General features: G+C 31.8%; 1 protein-coding gene across 1 annotated transcript; it reads right to left on the bottom strand.

The window, feature by feature from the left end:
• Positions 1-1022: 1022 nt before the first annotated feature.
• On the bottom strand, positions 1023-27759 carry LOC117124518 (vacuolar protein sorting-associated protein 54-like). Its single transcript, XM_033270757.1, has 25 exons — positions 27148-27759; positions 23951-24228; positions 22220-22286; positions 20781-20815; positions 19921-20037; positions 17513-17655; positions 16470-16569; positions 15082-15224; positions 14328-14451; positions 14084-14191; positions 13543-13601; positions 11875-11971; positions 10618-10802; positions 9936-10065; positions 9033-9164; positions 8847-8896; positions 8568-8647; positions 8235-8273; positions 7853-7916; positions 7360-7465; positions 6949-7036; positions 5811-5932; positions 5359-5439; positions 4608-4810; positions 1023-3896 (listed from the first exon to the last, which is right to left on the bottom strand). The coding sequence occupies exons 1-25, from the start codon at positions 27473-27475 to the stop codon at positions 3797-3799; spliced, it is 2979 nt and encodes a 992-aa protein (XP_033126648.1). The 5' UTR covers positions 27476-27759; the 3' UTR covers positions 1023-3796.

Raw genomic sequence — 27759 nt, 5'->3', positions numbered from 1 at the left:
GCAAACTGGGTTTCGGCAAAGTGCTCTGAACTCGGCAAACTGGATTTCGACGACCAACTGGTCGGTACACTTCATTCATGGGGGAATATGGAAATACTGAATTTTTCAAGTATTTGGGAATGTACAGAGCATTCAGTAAGTCAGGTAGGGCATGACATCATTTCATATTATTTCTCCTGACACAAACACCATCGGAATATGTATCGTGAATTTGTTGTAGAATTTTGTACACAGCCACAGGTTGTTGAAATAGACCACGTATTGTCACACAGTAATAGTAGGTGTACATTTTGTGACAGAACACTGTATTGTGATAGTCGTGCACATGAAAATACGCTGCACTAGGAAAACTGTGAGCTCTTCAAATCAGGGGTTAGAGCAATTCACTTTAAATACCGCTGTTTGTAACACGTAGCATAAGTTTACATGTTCCTCTGAGAAAATCAGAACATGACATACTATCACAGATCAAACTGTGTCACTGGCAAAGTACCCTCACAATAATTTTTAAGCATTTTTATTTTGGCCTGATAATAATTACAATATTTGGTGGCATAATGTAATAAAAAAGCTTCAGTAATAAACAATGTCCCCACACTGCCCATTGCAGCTGTTTGCTTTGTCTCAAAAGGGCGTTTTTGATTTGAATCGTGCAGGAAATGTACACTATGTGAAAAATTGTTACTGACAATAAAAAAAAAGGTTCAAAAGCTAATTGACCAATATATCTTTAAAGATTACGACAATTGTACATCATTATCATTATAGTGTGACCACATCCATAAATTCACAATATACAAATATTTATTTTATCGTATCCATATTGGTATCCCTGTAGGTGTGACCTAGCCATTACACTATGGTAGCAAAGGATCATTAAAGAACACTTATATGTTTAAATTAATATTGTCAAGCTTAAAACTAGGTTTTAATTGGCATTTGTAAATGTGGACAGTATTTTGGCAGTGGGGTAGTAAAGGCAGAAATAATGATGAATTGAACTATACTGACTGCAAAGAAAGTTCAGGCCTCTAAAAGATCTTTATTTTATTATCTCAATGTACATAATAGAGAATTTGAATATCTCAGTGAATATAATTATCTATTTTTAAATATGTGAAAAGTATATTTATATGTTAAATACAACATTCAAACATAAAGGTTTGCACACTAATTAATCACCTAATGCAACAAATTTAAAAATAGATACCCAACTAGAATTAAACAATAAATCATTAATATAAATGTACAGAAGTAATATACAAGTCATTTATAATTTAGATTTACAAAATATACCTACAATTGAATCTGTTATAATAATTATTAGTAACAATGTTGTGGCACCAGATTATTATAATTACAGCTAAAATACAATCAACCAAATGAACTAAAAGTCAACATATATAGTTTATCTATCCCCTAATTTTAAATACATCTTCACTTATTAGCAAAATAAATGCCCTAAAATTGGCTACAACGCACACAGTGTATAGACTTTGCCAGGCATAGTTCATCTGGGTGTCCTTGAAATAGTTTAAGAAGTTGAAATTTAATTTGCCCTTATAAATAAGCTTTAAAGCATACATAATTAAAACACATCAACAATTACATTACAGTACAAGTAAACAATGCCAATATCAAAGTAACTTAGCAACTGTATACTCCACTCTCAACTATTATTGGCTTTACTTTGGCAACAGTTGCTACAGCACCTTTAGCAAATGTGGCTTGTCGCACACTATTGTTTCTAGGTTTACCTCATACATCTTGTTTGTCTACCACATCATAGACAGACTACCGATATACTGGGAAAATGAGATCAAAGTACATTTGTCGCTAATTACAATGACTGCCGCTACAAGCTATGATCAACCTACCTAGCACCACTTATGCACTAGTCTAAAATTTTTAACAAATTTTTAACAAAAATTTCCTTACAAAAATTTTTTTTTATTTTTAACAATCCCTTCCTTTAACCTTTAACACATTAAAAATGGAATAGTCATCGAAATTTTGACATCACTATGGTCAAGACATATTCACTATCAACCAATTAGAACAAAGCACACTCAACTGACAGACCAATGGATTCCAACATCAGCTATTTGACTGTACAGTATTTTAAATAAATTGCATCACATAAGGTGAACACGATAAAGAAAACATAACATGTTATTTTAGGAAATCTGTTTAATTACTGCTACAACTTAGTTGAAACAGTCAGCACAAAATCAAAATCTGTATTAACAATTTATAAATTAACTGACAGTTCATTCTGGGAGTAAGAAACATTTATAATTTACAGGTCAAAATAACCTTTCATTGTCTGACAACTTTATTTAAACCTCATTTATTACATTACATATATGAAAATATGCCACATTTTTTGGTCTTAAATTCATTTGTGACCTCCTGACCTTAGTAAATAAATCAGTATTTATAACACTTAATTTGAGTATTAAAAATAACCACTAATATAAATAGTATAAAAGTAGACAGAAATAGTACACTGTAGTAATGTCTTTGAAAATTTGACAAGTAAATTATTCAACATGATCAGATAGGATAGAAAGGAAACATTTAGGATTACATTACCAGGAGTCCCAAGTCTTCTTCATGTCGCAGGAGTCTCCAAGAAATTGAGACGGCCTCTTCTACTTCCGCAAGAAAGCAAAAACCTCTTGGAAAATAATCCATATTCAGCAAATCCATAATTTTCATGGTTTTTACTAATTGTATTATTAATTGTTTTCTGCAAGTCAGCTGGTGATGGGGAAGCATCATGCACAGAAAAAATAAAGTTAGATATGTTAAAAGAAAGCTCATGTAAGCAGATTTATCTCTTGGAAGTGGCTTCTTCAAATAGGGACCCCTGACATTACTAGGATGTTTTTGGATGAAATCACTTATGCACAATGAGCGAGTACACATGCTGTAATCTGCACAATTGAAGAAGTACTAAGATCTACAATATTCTTAAATTACAGTAGTTTCTCATGTATAAGCCCACTCCATCATAACTGTGGTACATGGATTTGATGGGAATTCTTGGTAAGGAAGGAAGAGTTGTACTTGGGTCACATTTTATCTTTGGTCAATTCTGGTAGCAAATTATTGAGGTCATCTGATCCTCCGGCATGACTAGAAATAGGGACGCAATAATATGATGCGGAAGAAACGCTACTAAAGAAATATTATTGGGAATATATCTATGCTTTATGTATTTATAAAATCTGTTGAGGGTCTGAGCTAACTGGTTCCTATTGCAACTTTCCCATTCAATAATGGAAATTACGGAGAATCTTACATGAATATGGATCTATCTTTTGTCGTTGTATGACAAAGACAATGCTTCATATTTATCTGGCTGAGTCAGGCAAGCCATTGTACATTGAGAATCTTTCCCAATTCAGTAGTCCAACAAAACCATATGAAAATTCCATCAGAAATAGTGCTGGGATGTGTGAGGGCAATATGATTGTATCCCATCTTATTATCTTCTGACTCTTACACAGTTCATATTGGCCATTGTACTCAGATCAATGGTCAATTACAAACTGGCATCAGAGGTCTGTAAAATGTTCAACTATGTTACTTGTGATACCTTTCAAACCCATATCATTCACACTTTTTTCATACCACTGGGCAATTATAAACTGGTTGTAACAGATGACAAATCTGTATGGTGATCACCTATATATCATTCATATCCATTTTATTCACACCAACTGGTCAAAGGCAATCTGGTAGGGTCACATAAGGGTGCTATGATGGTGAGCCATCTGATTTGTCTGTGTTACCTTCTGACCCAGATATCATTCATATTGTCCAGTTTATCCAGACCGCTGGTCAATTGCACACATTCTGTATAGAACACAAGCTCTGAGGTGACTAACCTGTTGAGACAAAACAAAAAATAAAAATCATCCCTAGAAACCACTGTATATTGTTCAAATTGCACCAGTTAAGAATGGAAGCAATATTTTATTAATTATATTCAGAAATTACGGTGCAATTTCTTAAGTCTTGACAATGTTTAATATGACAATGGGTTACTTTCAAATAATTTTTTTTTTTTTGCAATTTAGCTTTGTCTGCAATAAAAATTGTTCATGCAAATAGGAATTTTTGAAGGAACTAACATATGCATGAATAACATTTGAATATTTTTTAAACCACACCTAAAATTCTTAATTTGAGAAAGGGAATAGTATTTAAAATAAACTTCATTCTCCTTGAATTTTTGAAAGAAAAAGCACCGGCAATGGAAGACTAATATAATTAAATGAACATAAGGTAAATTAGGGAGTTTTTGTGTTCTATGCTTCCACACAAGATTGCTGAATTTGATACAAGAAAAAAAAAAGTCATCTGAAATTTCTTGTTCCAAATGACACTGCAGCCTATTGTAATTAATAGCATTTCTACAAACAGAAATTACTGTACTGTATAAATAATGAATAAGCCACCATCAAGATTTCTTTATTTGAAAAGATGAATAATATTCTATAAAAATGCTATTCCCTTTAATTTTTGAAGCACTGGCAATGGAAGACAAACAATATCAATAAATGAACATAAGGTAAATTAGGGAGTTTTTAACTTACCCATGTTGAGGTCCACCATCGTTAGTCACATTCAAGGTAATTAACTGCTTCTTAAGGTGAGTTTTAAACGAAGTGTTCATCTGAACAAACAAATCCTTTATTTGTTCTGGTGGTAGAATGTCCACTATTGCTTCATGGATCTTGCGAATTCTCTTGCAGATTTCACGAAATGTAAGAGATGGTACAGGGGCTTTCACTTCCCACTGACAAACGGAAACAAAAAAATCACAGATTTGCTAACAAATTCCGTCTAAAATATGTATTGTCAAATTAAAAATACCAAATAAAACTCATAAAAATCATTTTTGAAATTAACTTTATAAGAATATTTAACATAGAATATAGAAATTAGTGTATTTAAAAACAATTACCATAATTTTAAAGCAAAAAGTATTTTATTTTTTGTACCATTATCCAGTATAAAAATTAGGGTACACATTTTTTAAATTCAATAATTTCTACGCTCAAGTTAATACTTTGTAGGTAACTGCAAAATGAGCAAATAAATTTCAAACTTTTTTTATTTTTTTAAATAGTTTGTCATTTTCTGGGGACAATACATCTTTACATGAGATACATACTGTACAATACAAATTCATGTACATTTTGATAATCTAAATTAGAAACATATTCTTTTAGCTATATCTTTGTTAAAACCAAAGCAAGATTTAAGATAAAAGAAGTTTTTAGAGTTTTTAAATTTCATATTAACATACTAGGTATGTATGGAATTATGGGATATGCGACTCACCTTTGAAAGACAATGCATAAATGTATCATCCATGATGGCAATTAACTTATTGGAGATTTCTTGCACATGGTCATTATAATCCTAAAAATGAACAATTATTAATATTATAAATATTATGAAATACAGGAAAATGGCATGAAAAATTAACAAAACTGGATGTTTAAATTCAACTTAATTTAAAATAAAAACTACAGTCTATAATAAAAATATATAACAATGTTAAAAAAAAAAAAAAAAAAAAAAAAAAAAAAAAAATATATATATATATATAAATATATATATATTTTTTTTTTTTTTTTTTTTTGGACAAATATATGATGTATGCCCATATTTAGTCATGATGTGCCTATATATGGTAATGATGTGAAGTCATCATGACAATACTTAGGCATGTCACATGTTATTGTCAAACAAAAATGTATAGTCTGGACTTTACTGATGTATGCACTCACCTTGAGGATTTTGTCAAATGATCTGAGTACCATCATCTGTCGAGGTAGCAAACGTGCAGCAAAGAATTCCTTCACAATTGGAATGTACAAGCCTATCAACTGAAGACACCTGGATGCCAGCCCTGAATAATTTAAATAACTTTTATAACACACATTCAATAAAGATTCTTATGGGTTATCGATATCACAATTGTTACTCGTACTGTTTGACCTCCCGCTCCACTATAAATTTGTTTATGTCTGATTCGGTTGGTTGAGATCAGGAGTAATCAGTTTTAGATTACCACCACCTACATCACAAGCGATTGCAACAGAAGCCCCTTTCAGACAGAAAATACTGCAATAATACCCTAATCACGCCGCCGTTATTGCCGGCGCAGACCCTTTCACACAGCTAGTTAAAATATGGTAATAATACCGTATCCTGTCTGAAAGGGTTCTCGCGGAAAGGAGTATTTGATGTCTGTGGCGCTTGTGCTTGTTAACAAAGAGGGCGCAAGTTTTTGTTTACTCCATTAATCCAATATGGCCAGGGAAGAAGTCATAAAACTGCTGCTTTGCAAATGTTTTTTAATGCTTGCTATGTTTGCAATACATATAAATTGAGAAACAGAAGGTTTCTAATGCGTTTTGTTCAAGGAAAGAAAGAATTCAGGAAGCGTTTAAGGCGAGGCCGGCTTGAATTTCGAGCAGCTAGGTTCAGGCGATTTTCGCGTCTAAAAGAACCGTCAGCTAGCGATTTCATCAGCTTTGTTAGCTGTAGCAGCGGTTGATGGCTGCTTGTGTGACCGTCTGATTTGTTATGCCTCAGTGCATAAGACGGCGATGAACCCTGTACCCTTTCACATCGAGTTGGGCAAAACTCGCTACGGTATTAATGCGGTATTAAGACTAGGTCCCGAGGAGGTCTAACTGAAGCCGGCGTTTAGACGTATTTACCCTTTCACATAGAACGCTGGCGTTCAAGTAATACGGTATTAATACCGTTTCGCAGGTCTGTCTGAAAGGGGTATAAGTGTAGTCAGAATAGGGTATTACTACCTTACATTGTGAAACTGAGTTATTTGCTGCCTTGGTTTTTGAAAGGCCTGAAGCTAATCTTGAAGGTAAACATGTCAATGATAAGCACTGAACTTACCTAAGTTTTTGGTAGTAATTGTTTTGAGTCCAACGAGTTGTAAAGCTCCAGCACCTAACACTAGCTGGCAGGACCGTGAGTTAAAATTCTAGGAAAAATAAAGATATGAACTGTCAATTAATATTTGATTAAAATGGTAACTGAGATTAAGATGAGAATTGATGAAGATGTTGAAAATTAATAAGAATGGCAACAAAGACAATGGCAATGATGACGGGGAAGATGATGTAACTTGATAAGATAATAATGATGATGCCAATGGTGATTTTGATATTGACAATTGATGATTATTATAATAATTATGATGATGACAACCAATTACAGTATAATGAAAAGAATTGATGATTATTATATCATCTAATGAATACATTAAATAATATAATTATCAGAAACTAAATAATGATAGCATACCTGAAATATTTCAATGAGTCGTGTTAAGATATCTATCGTAACAGATGGAATATCCTCAACACATTGGCAGTACTCGGCAACCATCTTAAGCAACATCAACACAGTCCTAGCAAACAAAATATTATATTCATAAATTTAATATATTTATTATCTTTAGTTCTAATTTAAATTTTTAAAAATATTAAATTTGAAATATGAATATACAACACTTAACAATTATATTCATATTGGTTATAAAAGACTTGTACATATTCATATACAATTCATATTTATACATAAATAAGTCATAAATATTCATAATGTGTGTATATCAAAGATATTCAGATAATTTTATTTATTTTTTTTTTACAAAATTATGAATATAAAATATGAATATGCAACACTCATAACAATCATAAATATTCATATTGGTTATAAAAGATTCATATATGAATTATATTCAAACATAATAAGTCATAAATATTCTGCTTGTATACAAAGTATTTACACGCACCCAATTACAGCATACTTGCCGCCATTGATCTCCACATATTCAGCTGATTTACGTTCTTCGTTACCTACAAAAACAAAACACCAATAAAATAAGAATTGCTACCTACAAAAACAAACAACAACACATTCTTAACATACAATAAACAAACAACAACAAAATGAAATGTTAAATTTTTCAAAAAAACAACCATCACATTTTGACTTTTTCTTTTTGGAAGGAGGCAGTAAATACCTGCAATATCCCAGTACTATCTCATATTTATTCATATTATTCAATATAGGTCTAATTTTAACAGTTTTAAAAATTGATTGATTTGAATGAGTCTGCTTCTATCTTTGTTATCTAGATTAATATATTTGTGTAACAATGTATTTCAACTCACCTTGATCCATTCTTGCTAAAAGGTCAAGCGAGATTTCACCTGCAGATGATGTAGGGCACAAGCATAGATAAAAGGTATGAGTAAATATTTACTTAAATAGATTTCATTGTGCAACATATCAACTCACATGTGTGTGAATACTTGACTTGAAATAATATACGCTGAAATCAATGTAATGAGTCACTGGCCATATCTGCAGGACATATTGTTTAATATTATAATGGCATATTTTGTATTTCATTGTATTATTGTATATGGCTCAGAAACAGAAAATAAATATATAAAAGACCTGACAAATGAGAAAGATATGTTTATTGTTTTGCTTATTATTACCTTTAGCCATTGCACTTAATAAATCCTGAAAGTTGGCTGGAACTTCTGCCTGCTTCCAACGTTCATTATCTAACAGCAAGCTGAAAAAAAACCCCATAAATTACTACACCCTTTTTTAAAGAGATTAATCAAAATATTGCACTAGGCCTAGCTCTTTGAATTAGTATTGTGTGGATAAGGGGTTAGTGTGTAGATTCATGTCTGAATTTGCAAACTGGGTCGTCAGTTTAAAAGTTTGCCGAAACGCTGTACACAGCAATATTGCTGATGCGTGCTTACCTCATTTTGGTTTTTCTTTCTTCGTGAAATCTGTTTACAAACTTGTTGGCCTAATTTAAAAATAGAAAATATATACTGATTAACACCATATCAACACAACACTATGTTTACTATACACAGATCAACAACACACCAATGATTCTGTAGGCCAACCAAGTTTATAAGACCCATAGCAACCTTCCTTACCTGGTTTTGCAAGCCCCCTCTGAGGGAGTTACTACGTCGGCCACTCACAGCTTCACATTGTGAAACAAATGTTTCGACTGATCGCGACAAGGACACAAACTCACTGGAACTCAGTTTCTCTAGAAATCCATCCTACAGGAAAAAAATTTACAATGAAAATCATTAAACAAGATATGCCTATATATGGTCATGATGTGATGTCATCATGACCATATTTAGGCATGTCACTTGTTTTTGTAAAATAAAATCTGATAGTCCAGCCATGGCTTAAGAATATCAGAATTAACATTTTTTATTGGTCTGTTAGTGTTAATATATGAGAAAAATATTTTCTTGTAATTTACATACAAAATCTAATTACTTAACACGAAAATCATTTTGAAATATTAAATATAATTATTCAAATTTTTAAGCTCAATACAGAAAAAGTTAACATTTAATGGAAGACATCAACCTGTGTATGAAATGGACCCTTCTGCAAAGCTCCGCCCCTTGGATACTGTTGCTAAGGCCCCATAGAGACATGTGGGACAACACACATGTTTGTGGGAAAAACACATATTCCTGACCCTGTATTCTCTCACACTCCACAACAACTTATGTTGAAATCTTTTTTACCTGCAAAGGAGATTATGTATTCATCACTGACTGTTTATTGGCAAGATTACGCAAAATATTAAGGAATGATCATCACAAAATTTAGTGGAATGGTACAAAATAATCTCTAAGAGGTGATTTAATTTTGGAAAGAAAAGCTCAAAAGAGGTCACCGAATTCAAATTTCTTCCCCCTTGAACTTAACCTTGAGGATAAAAGAACATAATGGAATTGCATTAAGGCACAGTGCGAAGGCATGCATTCTGTCGAGTGACTGCTCTAGTTATATACTAAATTATATAATACCTTTCCTCTTGCAATGAGAAGTTTAAGACTTCTATCATGAGCGTAGTCACACAGCATTACCAATACTTCCTTCAAAACAGTATTCAAACGTTGGTGCTCCACTGGCGCAATTAGGATATCAACATCCGATCTATAAACAACAATAACAAATTATAAATATAAATATCAGTGTTGAATATACTGTTTGCCAAGTACACACACACAGCAAAAATGACAAACAACATGCCACAACTGTTACTAAATTTTAGACTCAGTAATTAGCATATTAAAGAATGAGACAGTATTGTATATTTTAGTAGCCAGAGAAGCCATAGTACTTTTACTCATAACTTTGGAAATAGTAAGCCATATATGTTTCATACATAAATAATTAAACAAATAAACATACATATAAACAAATAAAAAAAAAAGAAACAATAATAGCAATCATAATAATATTCCTGTTTGATAAACAAATAAACAAATAAAATAAACCAAATAAATGAAAGGTTATAATAATAATAACAATAATAATAACAAAAATTACCAGTAATGTACCAACAAAATAAACAAACAAATAATATCTAGCAAAATATACTGTAATAATAAACAAGACCAAAGCTTCTATAGACTACACATTTTAATATTTTGTCATATACCGGTACTAAATAACCTATCGTGTAAGAAACATCAGGTGACATACACTTTGAGGAAAGTTAAAGGTGACGGCACTCTAGCTTGTGGACACTTGTCGTCTTTACTTCCATTAACGTTTGTGCTGTTTAGCTGGGGCTCTCCCGGCTCTGTATTGTCTGCCGTCTCATTGCCAGCATGCGCATTGTGGCCAGCAGCAAAATCAATGAGTTTATTCATTACATCCCATGTCATCTGTTAGTCAAAAAACAATTATTCAACACATTAAATTAAGGACTTCTATAAATATGTATACATTATGATGTCACTCTTCATGGTTTATTAAATTTTTTTATGGTTATCTATCTTTTATAGCTATGGCATATTTTTATTTTATTTGCTTTGAATATAAAACGTTTTTATGAGCTTTTTATTGACATACAAAATTTTAATGCTTTATATTGCTTCTTTTATTTTCTTTTTTCAGTGGCTTGTATTTTAAGTAAGAAGGTGTTTTATAAGTTCCTAATATTTTATATGATTATATAAGTAAACATAATCCTGACTACATATATAAAAATTAATAACCATAAAACCAATCCATCTGCTATTATGTCATAATAAATAGGAAGAACATGGTGGTATTTTAACATTATCATTTATTAGTAAGTAGAGATGTAGCCTGGTTTTTATGAGGCTTGCTCTAAAATTCCAGAGATTGGGAAGCCTCTGAGTCAAGGATTAGTCTCATGAATACAAACAGTTCCACTCACTAAGCCTAACAAGAAGACTTAGTCTGAAGAACACCATCATTATTGGCAATTGTGTCTGCTTTTATAAAAGAATTTTGAAAAAAAAAAAATGTATTGTCTTTGCTAGTGGTTCTCGTGTCCAGGTTAGGGGTCCACAAATAATAATTTGGGGTCTGCCAAATCAAAAGGTCGGCAGGGATCCACAAACAATTTTGGAGACCAATTTTTCATGATTCCATTATTTTTCTTCTGTTACAACAGTTTGATTAATATCCTCCTGATCATTAGGAGCCCTATTAATGATGAAATAACTCTGGTGCTTATTTTATGTGGTGAATCATCTTTCTAGATTTAAGATTCTAAATTTTTTTTGTTGTGAAAGCCATCGAGCACTATTATCCACTCATTAGCAAACTACTATACATAACACAATAAATATCTTACATTAATTGTTACGATCTTGTTTTATCTATTTGAACAAGCCCCAATGGGTCCACAAATGCAAAAACACATTGGGAAAAATAATGTTCATGCGAGCAGTATATTCGCAAATCTTGTGTATATAGATATTCTACCTTGACTCTACTAAGAAACTTTGCCAGATTTGTGAACACATTCTGGAACATTTGAAGCCATTCCGTGAAGTTGAGCAATCTCATCTGATCGGCTAAACTGAAAGTTAAATGTCGGAACACATTTTAGAACATTTTCACGAGGGAAGAACAACATAACCTGGAATCAACTCTGCATAATCCCTAGGGAGCATGCATTCTCTGCCAAGCACCATTGCCCAAAGGTTTATGAATCTAATGATTGATTGGCTTACAAATCCTTTGGGATAAAAGATATATGAGTCATTATTTCACTCCCTTGTTAGCCAGCTCAAATATCATCAACATCATTAGCCAACTCACTGCAAGCTCAACATTTATGTTTGCATTCAATTTTGTTCTCGTTTGTGCTTTTGCCATCTAAATTCATGTAGAGAAGCAAAATGTGAATTTGCAGTAGTAGAATATAGTAATAATGTTCAGGGGGTTTTTGAATGAAAGACTAACAATAGTCTACCAGGCATGTGGGTGAGAAGTTATGAATAATAATCAAAAATAGCAATGTTTAAACTGATTAATATATGACTATATTAATTAATAATTAATTATTTTTTTATATTAATAATGCCCTAATTTTATAAGTGTACATGTACCCATAGAAATATATATCATTACATTTTTTTTGAATGTTAAAAGGTTTACAGAATAATTAGTTTGCAGAATTATATTTATTAACTATCTTTAATTCATTACATGTATTATTACAAGTACCAGTACATATTAATTTTTAACAATTAAAAAAAAATGTATGCATCTCCATGCTGTATCAATAACATATTACAAAATAACAATATTTAAACTGATTAATATAATGACTATATTAATTAATAATTAATAATTTTTTTATATTAATAATGCCCTAATTTTATAAGTGTACATGTACCTGTAGAAATATATATCATTACATTTTTTTTTAATGTTAAAAGGTTTACAGAATAATTAGTTTGCAGAATTATATTTATTAACTATCTTTAATTCATTACATGTATTATTACAAGTACCAGTACATATTAATTTTTAACAATTAAAAAAAAATTGTATGCACCTTCATGCTGTATCAATAACATATTACAACATTGTGTAAAAAAGCTACAAATTGATCGATAATAAAAATAATAATAAAAATAATAACAATAACAATAATAATAATGATAATAATAATAACAATAATAATAATAACAATAATAATAATAATAATAATAATAATAATTAAAATAAAAATAACAATAATAATAATAATAATAATAGTGTAATAGATTGTGCTCTAATGTAAACCTGAAAAGGGCAGCTGGATGGAACTATATGAGATTTAAAAATGCAACTTTTCACTTTACTTGCAACTCTTGACTTTAATGAAGTGGAGTTGAATAGCTTAGAGGTTAAGATGCTTGGTTGAGATGCTTGCCTTCTAATACTAGGGTCCTGGATTCAATTATAAAAAAGACTGCGCTGATAAAAGCATAACATTATTTGAATTATTTAAGAGGGACCCTGAGATCAGCCGACTTGCTGGGATACTTTGGAAGGCTTACCCTTTCCAAATATGGTTTAAAAGGAAAAAAAACTAAAACAAGTGGTTGAACACTAATGAGTCAACTTAAGTCACTGCCTTAAGGTCATTTGCCGACTTACCTGCCTAAGTTGCCCTCCACGTCAATGCTGTCAGCTTCTGAAACCGCATCGACCACAGTCTACAGGAAACCATTTACAAGAGATTAAAATAATAAATCATAAGCATGTATTATAGAACACTTCCACACAGATTACTGAATTTGATATAAGAAAAAAAAAACCATCTGAAGAAAAATTTAGAGGGGGATGGAGGAAAATGCATTAGTCATCTGAAAAGACAAAATAACACCCACAGCAACCCCTGGCTATATATCACTAGATTAACAATATTTTAATTACTGCTTTTTGAACCATAAAAGAAAAATTACATACTTATTATCATCAGATACAATGAGCTATAATAACATTTAAAAATTAAGAGGGGGATGAAGGACAATGCTTTAGTCATCTGAAAAGACAAAATAACACCCACAGCACCCCCTGGCTATATATCACTAGATTAACAATATTTTAATTACTGCTTTTTGGACCATAAAAAAACCAAATTACATACTTATTATCATCAGATGCAATGATCTTTAATAACATTGATCTCAATTACCTGTTTAACAATAGCTTTTATTGCAGTTGTACATTCATCTTTGTAATCATCTAAAAATGAAAATTTATGTTGCCGAAGAAGACCAAGAATTATACTGGACAATTTTTCCTAACAAGAAAATAGAAAAAAGATCGTTACAAAACTTAGTGTTTGTATAGACTGCTTGAACCTACAAAACATGTGGATGATGACAAAACAATAAACACTGATACGTCACAACTCAAAATAAAATAAAATAACTAACCTCATCTGGTCCAGCTTCCTCATCCAGAGGCCTGGTCAGATCCGCGGTTGCAAACCGTACAAATTCCTCATGCATCATTTTATCAATTAGTTTCTCCAGCTCAATCAGCTGTGAGCCAAGATGTCTGAGGGGAATATTCATATCAAACATTTATTTTATTTACTTTATTTAAGTGGTACAGTGACGAGAAACATATACAGTAGAAATAAAACAAAGAATAAAATAAAATAAAATTTGAAAATATTATACATTGGAAGAACCAGGTTGTTATAGGTTTGGTTACATGTGCCTTTAGAATGCCGACAGTGTCTGTAATGTTCTGTCTACACTATTATGTTTCTATGACAAACATTTGTGAATTGCACATATATGGGTATGCTATGTAATATCACACTCATAAATGGGCCAAATCACATACATTTTTTATACATAACTAAGAAAAGGAGGAACTAAAACCAGGGTGGCTTAAAAGGGCAAAGAATTGGCTGATTTTAATTTGGAATCCAGCAGGAAACTTCTTGTTATAAATGATACTGCAGACTATTGTAACTAATAGCATTTCTGCAAACATCTGTACTTAAATTTTCAAATCCTTTCTTATTAACTAAGCAAATTTTAAAAAAGTAGAGTAATAAATGCTAAATTATTTGCTAATTTTGTTAATGTATTATCTAACTCATAACATTTTAAATTATAAATTAAATATTAGATTTCATATAATATTTTTTCAAAATCAGCATGATCAGTGGAATACCTGAAGCTCTGGATCCCGGATAGCTCCTGCGTGAGAACCTCTTGCGTTGTTGAAATCAGATCAAGAGCACCGACAAACTCCGACGTAGACAGCAACAGCTGAATGGTGGGCTGAGTTTGATGTACTGTTGCCATTAGCTTCAACTAGAAAAACAAAAAATAAACAAATATAAAAAATATGAGATATACTTTAGTTGTCACAAAACAAATACCAATTAAATTACTCATTATGCTAATCATAGACCTGATAGAGTGCTACAGTGTTACGTCACGATACCACGTGATACTACTCGTTTGCTATCGTTGCAAAATGCGTTTAACCCGATGCCATTTTCGCCACTAACAAACCACTGATCCCAATTTCTAATGTAATTATTAAGATGTTGTATCTTACTTTTTCTTTGTAAATTTTAATTGATGATTAAAACTAATATAATACAAGCTTTTGTGTTTTTAGTACATTTTAATGGTAAAATATTAGATTTTAAAATGCCTATTCCAGAAAGCCTATGCAGTCATTCAGGCATAATGAACGGTAACCAATGTCTATTGACAATATTTATTTCACTTTCAACCATCAGCAAATGACTTACAATTTACACAATAGAATTAATGCTATAAAATACATGCAAGTCTCATGAGAGCCTGGGAACGAAATTGTTCCTATTCATGAGGGAACAGAGTTGTTTCTATTCATGAGGGAACAGAGTTATTTTTTAGTCATGAAAAATAAATACAAACTCAGAAACCGGTTGATTGTGAAATCTTTTTCTTTCTCATTTAAAATTTGTTTATTGTAAGTTAATAAATCTAATATCATAGTTCTTCTAGTATAGGCCAACCCTCCTTGAACATAAAATTGGGCCAATTTTTGGGTGTGGGCTTATACCTGGGAAAACCACTTTTCAATCAAAAGGTAATCTTTTTCACTGCATGCCTAATCCAAAGCCAATATTTTATTAATTTTTTTTTTAGTATTTGCTAAGTTACTCATTCAAATCATATTCTGGACTTTTGCCCGAGGAAACACTAGTACGTAAAATTGGGAGTAAAGAAGGGACAGGCTTGTATAATAAATAAAATTACTGTATTTTCAAATTATTCATAACTTAATATTGTAATAGTATATTTTATAATTATTGTTGATATTCATTTATTTATTAGGTGAAATTTTTAATAATTAATCCCACTCCCTGTTGTAAAGCGCATAGAAGTATTTTACATTATACGCTATATTAAAGTTCACAATCATCATCATCATCATCACCATCACCATGCATCATCATCATCATATAAAAAAATTCAATTTTTAGCTGCTATGGCGTCACAAGCACCTTTAATAATTTATTTAATCCTTTTAAATGTGCAAGAGAGTGTAAGATCACTTACTTTGTTGAAGACCTTAACATGGTTTACTCGTGACACTTTGTAGCTTAGCGTTTCTAGGGATCTCTTAGCAAGTACATCGTCAACCTCCATAATCCGCTCCCTACACAATGTAAACAACATTGACATATTGAAGATTAAAAGCACCATCTGGTGTAAAGCTTGTTATGAAAACATAAAGCCACAAACAATGCAAAACATAATTCAAAGATGTATCATAAAAAATAATTTTTAAATTTGTTAATTTTATAATAACATACACAAACTTAAGCATACATATATTTAATATTTTTTGTTTTTTAATAACACACATACTTAGGTATACATATACTGTACTTAAGTATAGAAATTATTGAATTTAAAAATTGTCTACCCAAATTTTTATACTGGATAATGATAATATTTAATAATTAATATTGAAGTTTTTCTATCAATTTTCGCTGTAAAATTAATGGGTGAACATTGTTTTAAAACTACTGTAATTTTTATGTTCAAGTTGATAATTTATGTTAACTGAAAATGAGCAAGTTAATTTCAAAAATCATATTTTTTTTTTCTTGGTGTTTTGCATGGGACGAATACATTTTTAATAAAAAAATTAAATATCAATATTTCTAGATTTTATTTATTCAATATATACAACACTAGTTAGAATAATAGAAATAATAATTATATTATGTTTATTGTTTTGAATCACTTCCATTCACAAGAATCGACTGTAATTATAAATAAAACATACTTTCAATATGTGTATAAATGTTACTAACAACAGGAAAGTCTATAATCTAAAACACTAATACATCTAACAGTTAGGCCGAGAACATATTGACTCAGTCAATAAATTTATCTCCACTTTTAAGGGCACTCTTGACAACGCCATTGTCAATTGGATCAGATTATCACTAAAAATTATCTGTTTTGCACACCTCATTTCATCATCATAATTATCACAAATTATTTACGGTTAAAAAACAGCAAAAAATGTTTGAGAACCAATTTGATATATTTTATTCATTTAGATGTTTGAGAACACTTTTGATAACTACCTTAAGCCTTTAATTGCTGTACACGTTGAGATGAGCCTGTCCTGTAGCTGGTCATGTGACGCCATGGCAGTAAAAAAGGCCGTTGACCTCTGAGAGATCTGTCGAGCTAGTTCTACTTCAACCAAATCCAGATAATGACTCAACTAAAAAGAGAAAAAAAAAACAAAAAACAATTTATTAACAAACAAGTAAATTCTATTTGTCTTAATTTAAAAAATGCTGAAAAAAAAAATTAGTTACAAGAGACCAGTTTAGCTTTTAGTCAACCAAACTACTGGTAAACCCTACATGTGCGCTGAACCATGGAGATGTTTACATAACCTTCATCCCTCAGTCAATTCCATCCGCTTCTCACCTAGTTGAATCTAGAGAGTTGAAATGCATGTTTTAATAGTGGATTGTCCTTTGGATATAAAGCTTAAGCCATTGGTCCGACATAAAATATGGTCCATGTGCACCTTGAAGAATGCAGTACACGCTCAAAAAATAAAAACAGAATAGTGGATTATCTTCCCTGTGTATTGCTCCCTCCTTGTATATCGCCCAATTCACAACAGAAAGATTCCACTGGAAATAAGTCTTAGCACTACATGGGTTAACCTTGAATGTTTCACACTTAAGAAATCTAATCCAAACTACTTGAACCAGCAATCTTTGTTCACAGAGGTTTTCTAAAGCTACGATAAATAAGAGTGTACTAGGCCAATGGTATTCCTAATGTGCGTTGAGATACTGTAATAATGAGTTGGCTCCAGTTTTACAAAATATATGAAATTGTGGTCTTTTGTGGTATTGCACCTATGATTTGCACACCTAAAATTATTCCATTCTTCATAAAAACTTATAAAAGTACTCTAATTATAATTTTCAAACCTTGATCAGAGGGATTAGAAGTTTTTCTGTGACACAAATAGCACTATTATTTAGAGATGACCTTATTAGTACTGATAATTTACATATTGAGAAAGTGCACCATACAATCAATTGTATTATGAATGATCCAAGCTGAATCACTTAATGATCAGTAAGCTAAGAATCCAAGTACCAGGCTTTAGAGTGCCAAAGCCAACAACAAACAGATTTCCAAATGCATTTGTAGCAAAAATAACAGATTCAATCCACTCAAGGTTTAACTACAGATTTTCGCCAACATTTAATCAAATAATTAGTATTTGATGATGCCAAATAAAAGAAAAATATATATTTATATATGTATATATTTATACACATACTGTTTACCCTCCATTTTGAGACCACTCTAATTCCGAAACTGCTCTATTTTAAGACCTCCTTTTCAACTAACAATTTTCTATCTTTTAAAGAGCTAACCTTTTGGAGACTAAACCACAAGGTGGTCTAATATTGGGGGGGGGGGACGCACTGTATTTTATTTGTATTTTGTATATTCTCATAACTGGATGACTGGACTTGATATATCATTTTGATTTACTATGGCAATCTTTTCAAATTTTATACTACATGATGATCATTGCATATACCTTATTATATACCTCATATATAGATTCTAGGCACTTGATTGGTTAAGAAGCAGGGCAGCAGAAAAAATAGTACTTTTTTGACCTGTCGCGATGTGCAAACTCTAGGCCCACTACATCGCGCTCCTGACGGTAAAGGGGACTGTGACCTCTATGACGAGATTAGCCCATGACTGCGTCACGGATCAGCGAGTAGACAATACACAAATATGGAGGCTGCTCGTTTCGAAATGAAGGAGGACTAGCTTAGACCTAGCATTACTTCTTGATGAAGCTGAGAGCAAAAGCACCAATAAGACGAATTAAATATGTCTTATCAATATTCAACAAATACCGTATTGCAAAACGATGGGTGCTGTTGAAATTGAGGAAATAAGCAAAGAAGAGCTAGACACATTCTTTGATCGCCTAGGCCTAGCAGTCAAGCAGTAGTAGTCTAGTAGTACATGTAGTAGGCCTAGGCTTTTAATAACAGGCTAGAAAGTAAGTACTTTCTTAGGCCTCGTAGAATCTATGTATGAGGTATATAAAACAAATATTGACTGCTCTATGCTCGGGGAACAGTGAAATCTATTGCCCCGAGGTGATGTGGAGACCGTAGCCTATCTTCCCGTAGCCTATCTTCGTATACTATATAACAATCATATTATATTACATTAGCTTTATCATATAAATTATATAATAATAATTTCAAATGGCATGCTATATGTAGATCATTTCATATACCTTACTTATAACATTAAATTATCATATAACTTGCTATAATTTTGACTATAATATCACATAGTGTTTGCTATATCATTTGGAATACTATAGTAGTATGGAACCTGAATATAAATAATTGCAATAAACTATTTTTTTAGAAAATGTATCAATTATCAGTATGATAACTTCGTTATTTTAGATTTTTACCTTTTCTTGCAGTAGCTTGGATGATTGGCCTGCCCCTCGGTTTTTAAATTGTGACCACGGTAACACTGCCTGAAAGGTTTCTGGATTCTCCAGTGCAAAATCTCCTCTAAAAAACATCTGCAAAGATACAGAATAAGAAAGACAAAGATTATAAAAAATTATATAATAAATATTGCTTTTTTTTTATCATAATCTTGTAGAACTAAACCACAAGCAATATTCATTTATTTTAATTTCCAGGTAGATACACAACAAAGACTTTTCAATATTAAGGCATACCCAGAGGATTGTCAAGAGTGTATGGCACTATTATATCAGTTATCCATAACGCAAAGAAAAATTTTATGTTCTCAAGCGTAGTAACAATTAGAAATTAGGGAGCGTATCAATCAATCTGTTTAACTATAGAGCGCATACCTCCCCCCTGTGCCTGGATACCGAACAATACACAGGCCATGTATGGGTGATTCCATTATTTTGTTTCATGCTCGAGGTAAGTTTAAAAAAAAAAATTAATTTGTGACCTTGACCTTTGACTTTCTTCTAAATGGTAATCTTCTCTTTCTTAAGTTATTATGCAACATTCCTCAAAATTTTATGAAGGACTATTCCTTAGTTTTTGCGTAATCTTGCTAACAGACTAACATGGAGACAGACAGAGGTGAATACATAAAATTCTTTGGCAGAAAGTAATGAGGACAGAGTACTCAGATGATTTGCCAATAGTGACACTACCTTTAGCCATATGGCAAAAATTGAGTGTTGTTCAAGCACATTAACAATTAGAAATTAAAGTACATATTAATCCGTTCCTCCTTTAGTATAATGATAATGACAAAAAATAAAAAATAATTATTTACCTTTGGAATTTGCTCCAGTTCTAAACGACTTTTATCTGAAAACAAGAACATAAACATCAATTTCAATATTAATTTTTTTTTAAACCAAAATTATAGACCCATAAACAAAACATAACATAATAAATATACTATTATTAGGTTTTTGTTCCATATGGATTTAAACTTATTTTCATAAAGATCATTAACATTTAATTTAAGAGCAGAAGGACTTTTTTTTTTACATAATAATAATTATAGCTTTTTAACAATCTACTGGTATGGTACTGCATCCATTACACATCATCAATACATGTCTACTAATATAAACAGGCAGCATGGTCAGAAATAGTAATTTTTGAAATGTGTTCCATGATTGTAAAAGAACACATACATCTTGTAGATTGTTTTTAATGTCAAACTCCCTTTGGCATTTATCATGACAAATTCAATGGGTTTTCTTTGTGCATACAGTTTAGGCCTATTGTTGGATATTGTGAAGTGAATGACTGAATGAATCAAAGTATAGAAAGTATTATACAGAGTACTATTTTAAAAATGATTATACTATAAATATTATTTTTACAAAAAACAAAATTATAAACCATAAAAAAACTACTATAAAATTCATTCCTATTAACAAATACTGTAGGCATCTCTTTTGTAAATTAACAACATAAAATTTCCAAAAAGTGACAAAATAATGATGGTTCTGTTGTCGTTCTCTTAATGGTTATTTTGTATTACGTTCTTAAAATGTAAAAAAAAATGAACAAGGTGGGATGGTTAACAAATGAAATGAACATTAGTTTTGGCACTCATCTAGATGATATTTATGACAAATACGCATAGCTAAACTTAAGAAAATAATGAACGAAACAACTCATCTGCTACATCTGTGAATTTACTTTTAACAAATTAGGCTTCTGTCTAAATGTACCACCCATTGCTGTTATAGAAACTCCTTTGTTCCCAAGACCATTCACCTTCATAATATTAATAATGTTAATAGATAATTGTAATTTTAAGTGCAATTTTGAAGTAATTTAATTAGGCTTAATGTGTAATATTTTTTAGTAATGCTTTATATTCTTTTTGTACATCTTATGAGTAGATGTTTGTTTATGATAGCCTTGTTATCATTTATTTATTACTGTACAGTATATGTTGTTAACACTTGTAACACTGCCAGTGGAATGTGATGTCTGGGTTTTTCAGACAATAAAATTATCTTGAATCTTGAATCATCTGTAAGTATTTCAGGAAAAAAAATGAGGTGACATACCATTTGCATGCAAAGCATGCACATCTTTGTTCTAACATTTCTTGTATGTACGTTTCTTGATTATGCAAGGTAGAATGATACTCGATTCTTAGTTTTTTTTGCGAATAATCTGTGGATCCTTTGGCTTTATATAAAAAAACTATTTGTATAAATTTGAAAAGATAAGTATTAAACACACCAGTGGCAACTGGGATTCTTGGCACTGACTGTTGGAGGGATGACTGTACCTTATGACTTTTCAGCTTCTATAAAACCAAGAAGAAAAAAAAAAGAACAATAAGAAATGCAAAGTGAAAGTATGTTTAAAGGAATCTTCAGAATTATTCTGACACACAGGTAAAAATGACTCAACATAAGCTGAGAAAGAAAACTTAAGTTAATGAGCTTCAAGATTCACAAATAAAGGTTTTAATTAAAATTTTAAGTCCCAGTCTTTCTTCAAGCGAAACACTACAGCCTAGCTGATTTTTACAACAACAAAAAATGAAAGATTGGATTTACAGTATATCAGGCATGCAGTGCAGAACAATTGCCTTGTGATTGAGTAGGGGATTCCATGCCTATAAGAATTTTATATTTATGTGTTTTATTATGTTTTATGAAGTTGTTTAAGTGGCATTTTCTATTGTATAGTTCATGATATAACTTGAGATATATTATTCTATAAACATTTTCTGTAATTTGTATTACCGGTATACATGCAGTTTAAATTTATCTTTATATTATTATATGGATATGTACTGTACGTCCAAAATATAATTTGATTGATTGATTAATTATCGTTTGTTGCAATTTATTATTCACTTGGAATCAAGACATGAAATATCCATCATACATAAATAACTAACAATAAAATACAGTTAATAAAACACCTATACAAAGCCCTCACTAATGTAAGCGTTAAAAATAGGTTATGTATATTTGCTTTCCACATACATCAATGTCTTTGTATAGCGTTGTAACTTTGAGCTCAAAGTACAACTTTGTATCCTTCTTGTAAATGGTACTATCTATTTTCTTGTGGATAAATTAAAAATATGCTGGTATACCAAAGCTACACAGTGTCTGTATCAAGATGAAACAACATAATAAATAGCGTACTTAAATGAGCTTTCAAATACCTATTTTTAAAATTTTCTTTTCTTTATTTTTCTCTTTTATTAATTCTTATTTTTTTTTTTTTTTTATTACTTTTTTTTTATATTTAAAGTTTGTCGGCAACAAATCGTTGACAATAAATCAATGGTGACAAATCGTAATCAATGACCAATCATCCGCCTGAAGCACTAAATGTCATTAACATCTCCTTGAGATGACCATCACACCTTCTCGTACAGTAATACTGAATTTCATTAAAAATAACTGAATATAAAATATTTCAGTTCTTTGCACATTTATTATATCAACATATTCTAGAATATAATTGTTTTGATATCAATTTATCAAGTCGAATATAAGCTTTTAGGGATGAATTAATGGTGGGTGGGTGGGTTTTCCAGCCTGTCTGAAGCTAATTTCATGGCCCTCTACCAACCTTCATTAATCTCCTTGCCCATCCTTAAAATTCACTCTTATAATAGACTTTATCAATGTTACCACCCTTCCAGCCTTAAAATGTCATCCACCCACCCTTAGTTTTCTATAGTCTACAACAATGAGCTTTGATTGTTTTTTTTATAACTATGCCCTATCACCTTTTGTCAATTGATTTTTATATATTGATCTATTTTGTTGACAATAAAAGTTGGAAGTAAAAGGAGTTTAACAATATGTTTAAAGAGAAAACTACAGTAATTGTCAATGACAATTTTTAGCAGTATATAGGGAAACCAGGAAACAAATGTATAGTAATGAAATTATTATAATGTAATGGGAGGACTGTGGACGTTATTCAACCATTAATACTTACATTTGCTGTTCTGTTTAAGTACTTCTCAAAGTGTGCTTTGGTTATGACTGGTAGATACGGGGAAGGAGCAATAACAGTTTTTTCAACAAACCCTTCGCCCCAAGTCTTGGTAAAGAAATCATGTTCCCGCCGTGACTTTCGTGGATCATTCAACACAGCTGGAAGGTTAACGCTCGATGAATGAAACGTCCACTTGAGCTGATCGCTGACTATAGAGGGCGTCTGGTTAGTCATCCGCGACTGTTGAGCTAATTCTGGATTTAATTTGCTTGTGTAATCTGAGGGAAAATATTTTTAAAATGTCATTTTAAATCAAAAGAACTCTGATACGGTAGCTTACATTGACGATCTAAAAACTATGGCCTACGACCCAATTTTGAGCAATAAAAAATATTTTTTGTGAGGCTGCAAATGTCCCAGAGAGAAAAAAAATGCTTTGTTAATATAGTGAATATGCATTTTATACAAAATTGTGTAACATAGAACAGATAATGATGTCAAATTTTTATATTAACATGGACACAACTTTCATGATCAGAACTTCTTGCCGGGTGCTGATGTTGGCCCTGGAGTGGCTGGGCCAAGTGTTGGCACCTAGAAACTCAAGTACAGTAGGCTGTGAAGTAAATTTCCAATATGGTCATCTTGCAGAACAAATTAATTGAGACAGTAAGGATTTTTAGGTGGTTTTCTTAAATTCTATAATCGTGGACGAGAATTCTATGATGCACTCACCCCTCCCTCAGCAGAAGCAGCAAAAAACTAAAAAAAAACTAAGTGTGAAATTATTTATTTTAAACTCCAGACCTTCCAACAGCTACAGTATGCCCATTGATTCCCAGAATAGAGCAGAGAACACGAGTGGAAATCACTTGCTGTAGCATAAGAATGAAATTACTTATTAAAAAAATGAACATTTGAGTAGTAACAAACAATTATGAATTGAGGCATGTTGTGGCAAAATGGCTAAGTTGTAGCAAAAATTGAAATTCAAGTTATTGGTATTTTCAGATACCTGAGAATGTGTTCTTTAAAATGAGTGGTCATTCATTCAAATTGGACATTTCAAGCCTAAGTTATTAGAAAGTGAAAGTACAGCACTCTTAGAGTCAAGATAAACATGATTTTTAGTAATTGCCTTTCAAAGTTATTTGTGCATACGTTGCTTAATAGAATGAACTATGAAAATAACGTTAAATAAACAATTGTTGACCACTTCCAGAACTAATACTTTTGGACATGATTAATAAGACATTAAACTGTTGATCTATAGTGAAAAACAAATTTGGATTTATAGGCAATTTTTTGAGCTCCCATATTTTATAGCTCATTTACTCATACTGGACTTAACCATTTCGCCATGACATGCCTCAATTTTCCAAATAACAGTCTTGAATTATGTTCATTCCACAATAAAAGAATTTTCCTATTGTAATTCTTTCACCATGAGGTGCAGTATTGTCAAAGAGTAAATGCTTTCCTCAATGTTCACATAAGCAATATGAGGCATGTTGTGGCTAATTTGTAGCAAAAATTGAAATTCAAGTTATTAGTATTTTCAGATACCTGTGTATGGGTTCTAAGTCATTAAAATGAGTGGTCATTCATTCACATTTGACATTTCAAGCCTAAGTTATTAGAAAGTGAAAGTAGTAGTGATTTTTAGTAATTGCCTTTCAAAGTTATTAGTGCATACGTTGTTTAATAGAATGAACTATGAAAATAACGTTAAATAAACAATTTGTTGACCACTTCCAGAACTAATACTTTTGGACATGATTAATAAGACATTAAACTGTTGATCTATAGTGAAAAACAAATTTGGATTTATAGGCAATTTTTTGAGCTCCCATATTTTATAGCTCATTTACTCATACTGGACTGTGTGACAACTTAACCATTTCGCCATGACATGCCTCAATTTTCCAAATAACAGTCTTGAATTATGTTCATTCCACAATAAAAGAATTTTTCTATTGCAATTCTTTCACCATGAGGTGCAGTATTGTCAAAGAGTATATGCTTTCCTTAATGTTCACAATAAATTATTTCATAACTGTCAATCAGAATTTGATTTGATTCTACATAGGTGCAGTGTTTACATAGTAATAAAAGTTGACTCTATAAAAAAAAACAAAAAAAAAAACAATTTATTATACCATTTCCTCCTGAGAAAATAGCATGTCCTTATGGTGGCACTTCTACATACTAAATACCTGTAGCAAGCTTATCATGTCCTTATGGTAGCGCTTCTACATTGATAGCAAATACCTGTAGCAAGCTTATAGCATGTCCTTATTGTAGTGCTTCTACATAGCAAATACCTGTAGTAAGCTTTATAGCATCCTTATTGTAGCGCTTCTACACAGCAAATACCTGTGACAAGCTTTAGCATCAACTGCTTAGCAAAAGTATCGCGTGGAAGTGTTTCACACTTGAGTTGTTTTCAAGTTCTACAAACAATAAACAACATCATCACTTTCCTTTCATCTGGACTGATTACAGGACAGCACAGTTTCACCCAAATATTAGTGGTATAAACAGTAGTGTTCAGGGTCCAAGTGGGACAAGGGGGAATCTGGGGAAAAAGACTATAGCTATGGTCTTTTAGGAATGTCTAAATGACAACCGCTAATCACTTAAATTAGATGTCTAACAATTTTTCAATGCCATTTTGGATTCGACATAGTTAAGTTAAAATCTGTATTTTTAATTTATCCTAGTAGTAGCCTAGGCCCCTGTGAAGGCAATCTATCTCAGTCTACTGACTTTATACTTATTTTCAATACACTTCTGTTGAATTTTTATAGGCCTACTGCATTGTTCACAAACAATCCAAATAGGCATGCAACACTAGTAAAAGAATCATTCAGCAATGGAGAGAAACAGACCAGTGGTGGCGCAATGATTTGCACGACGGGGAGTTCGAGGTCACCGACGAAAAAAAGTGGCCTTGGTCGGGTGTCACTTAAAATCTTTTGAAAGTTTTCCCGGGGGTAGTGCCCCAGAAAAATATGACAATTTAGGGGTTTCAATGGCTTATTTAGTCGATTTCGGAGTCTACTAACATAACAATATGGTAATAAACTGGCCCTGATCAATACAATAATATGACCCAGTCTGTCAGCAAATAAAAAAAGTAATAATATTAAATTATTTGTAGACACATTCATTATATTAATATTACTTAACCTTACCATAATCTGCAATGTGGTCCCTAGCAACATGAAATTCATAATCTTTGTCGCTAACACCTTCCAGGGGAAGACTTGGACAAATCCCGTGGGTGCCATATCGACAAACAAACGATCCTCCCTCTTTTGTACAATGTTTTTCTCTCAAATGGAGAGCAAATTCTGACGGCGATTTCCACTGAATTGAGCATATATCGCATACTTTCCAACGGTTAGAATTGTTTGAAGGTTCATGTGCAATGCTAGGCCTCACATCTGGTCGGTTTCCGCTCCGTCGACCCGAGCCAGCAGGGACGACACCCGACGAATGTTCTGGGCTGCGTCGTTGCATGAGCGGCCTACGCTAGTTCTTCAGTGACACTGACTTACTTCTGGGAGAGTTAATAAATATTTGCTGAATTTTATCAGCACACACAACACAACTACGTTAGTAATGCATATCAAAATCATCCGTCTTTACTGGAATTTCGAGACATTTTGTTTCTCAAGTAGGGTTTACAAACACTATCGTACGTCACCTGCTCGTCGAGTGAGAGCTAGGAAGGAGGATAGGGATCGCATACGTGTTGGTGGTGGTGTTGCTGAAAGGGCTGTAGTGCCCTCTATCCTATGCTA

Source organism: Anneissia japonica, unplaced genomic scaffold (genome assembly GCF_011630105.1).
Source record: "Anneissia japonica isolate Jap-2015-1 unplaced genomic scaffold, ASM1163010v1 scaffold287833_len2544123_cov190, whole genome shotgun sequence".
Taxonomy (NCBI): Eukaryota; Metazoa; Echinodermata; class Crinoidea; order Comatulida; family Comatulidae; genus Anneissia; species Anneissia japonica.
The sequence above is the reverse complement of the archived record's forward strand: the minus strand, read 5'-3'. Positions and strand labels throughout refer to the sequence as shown.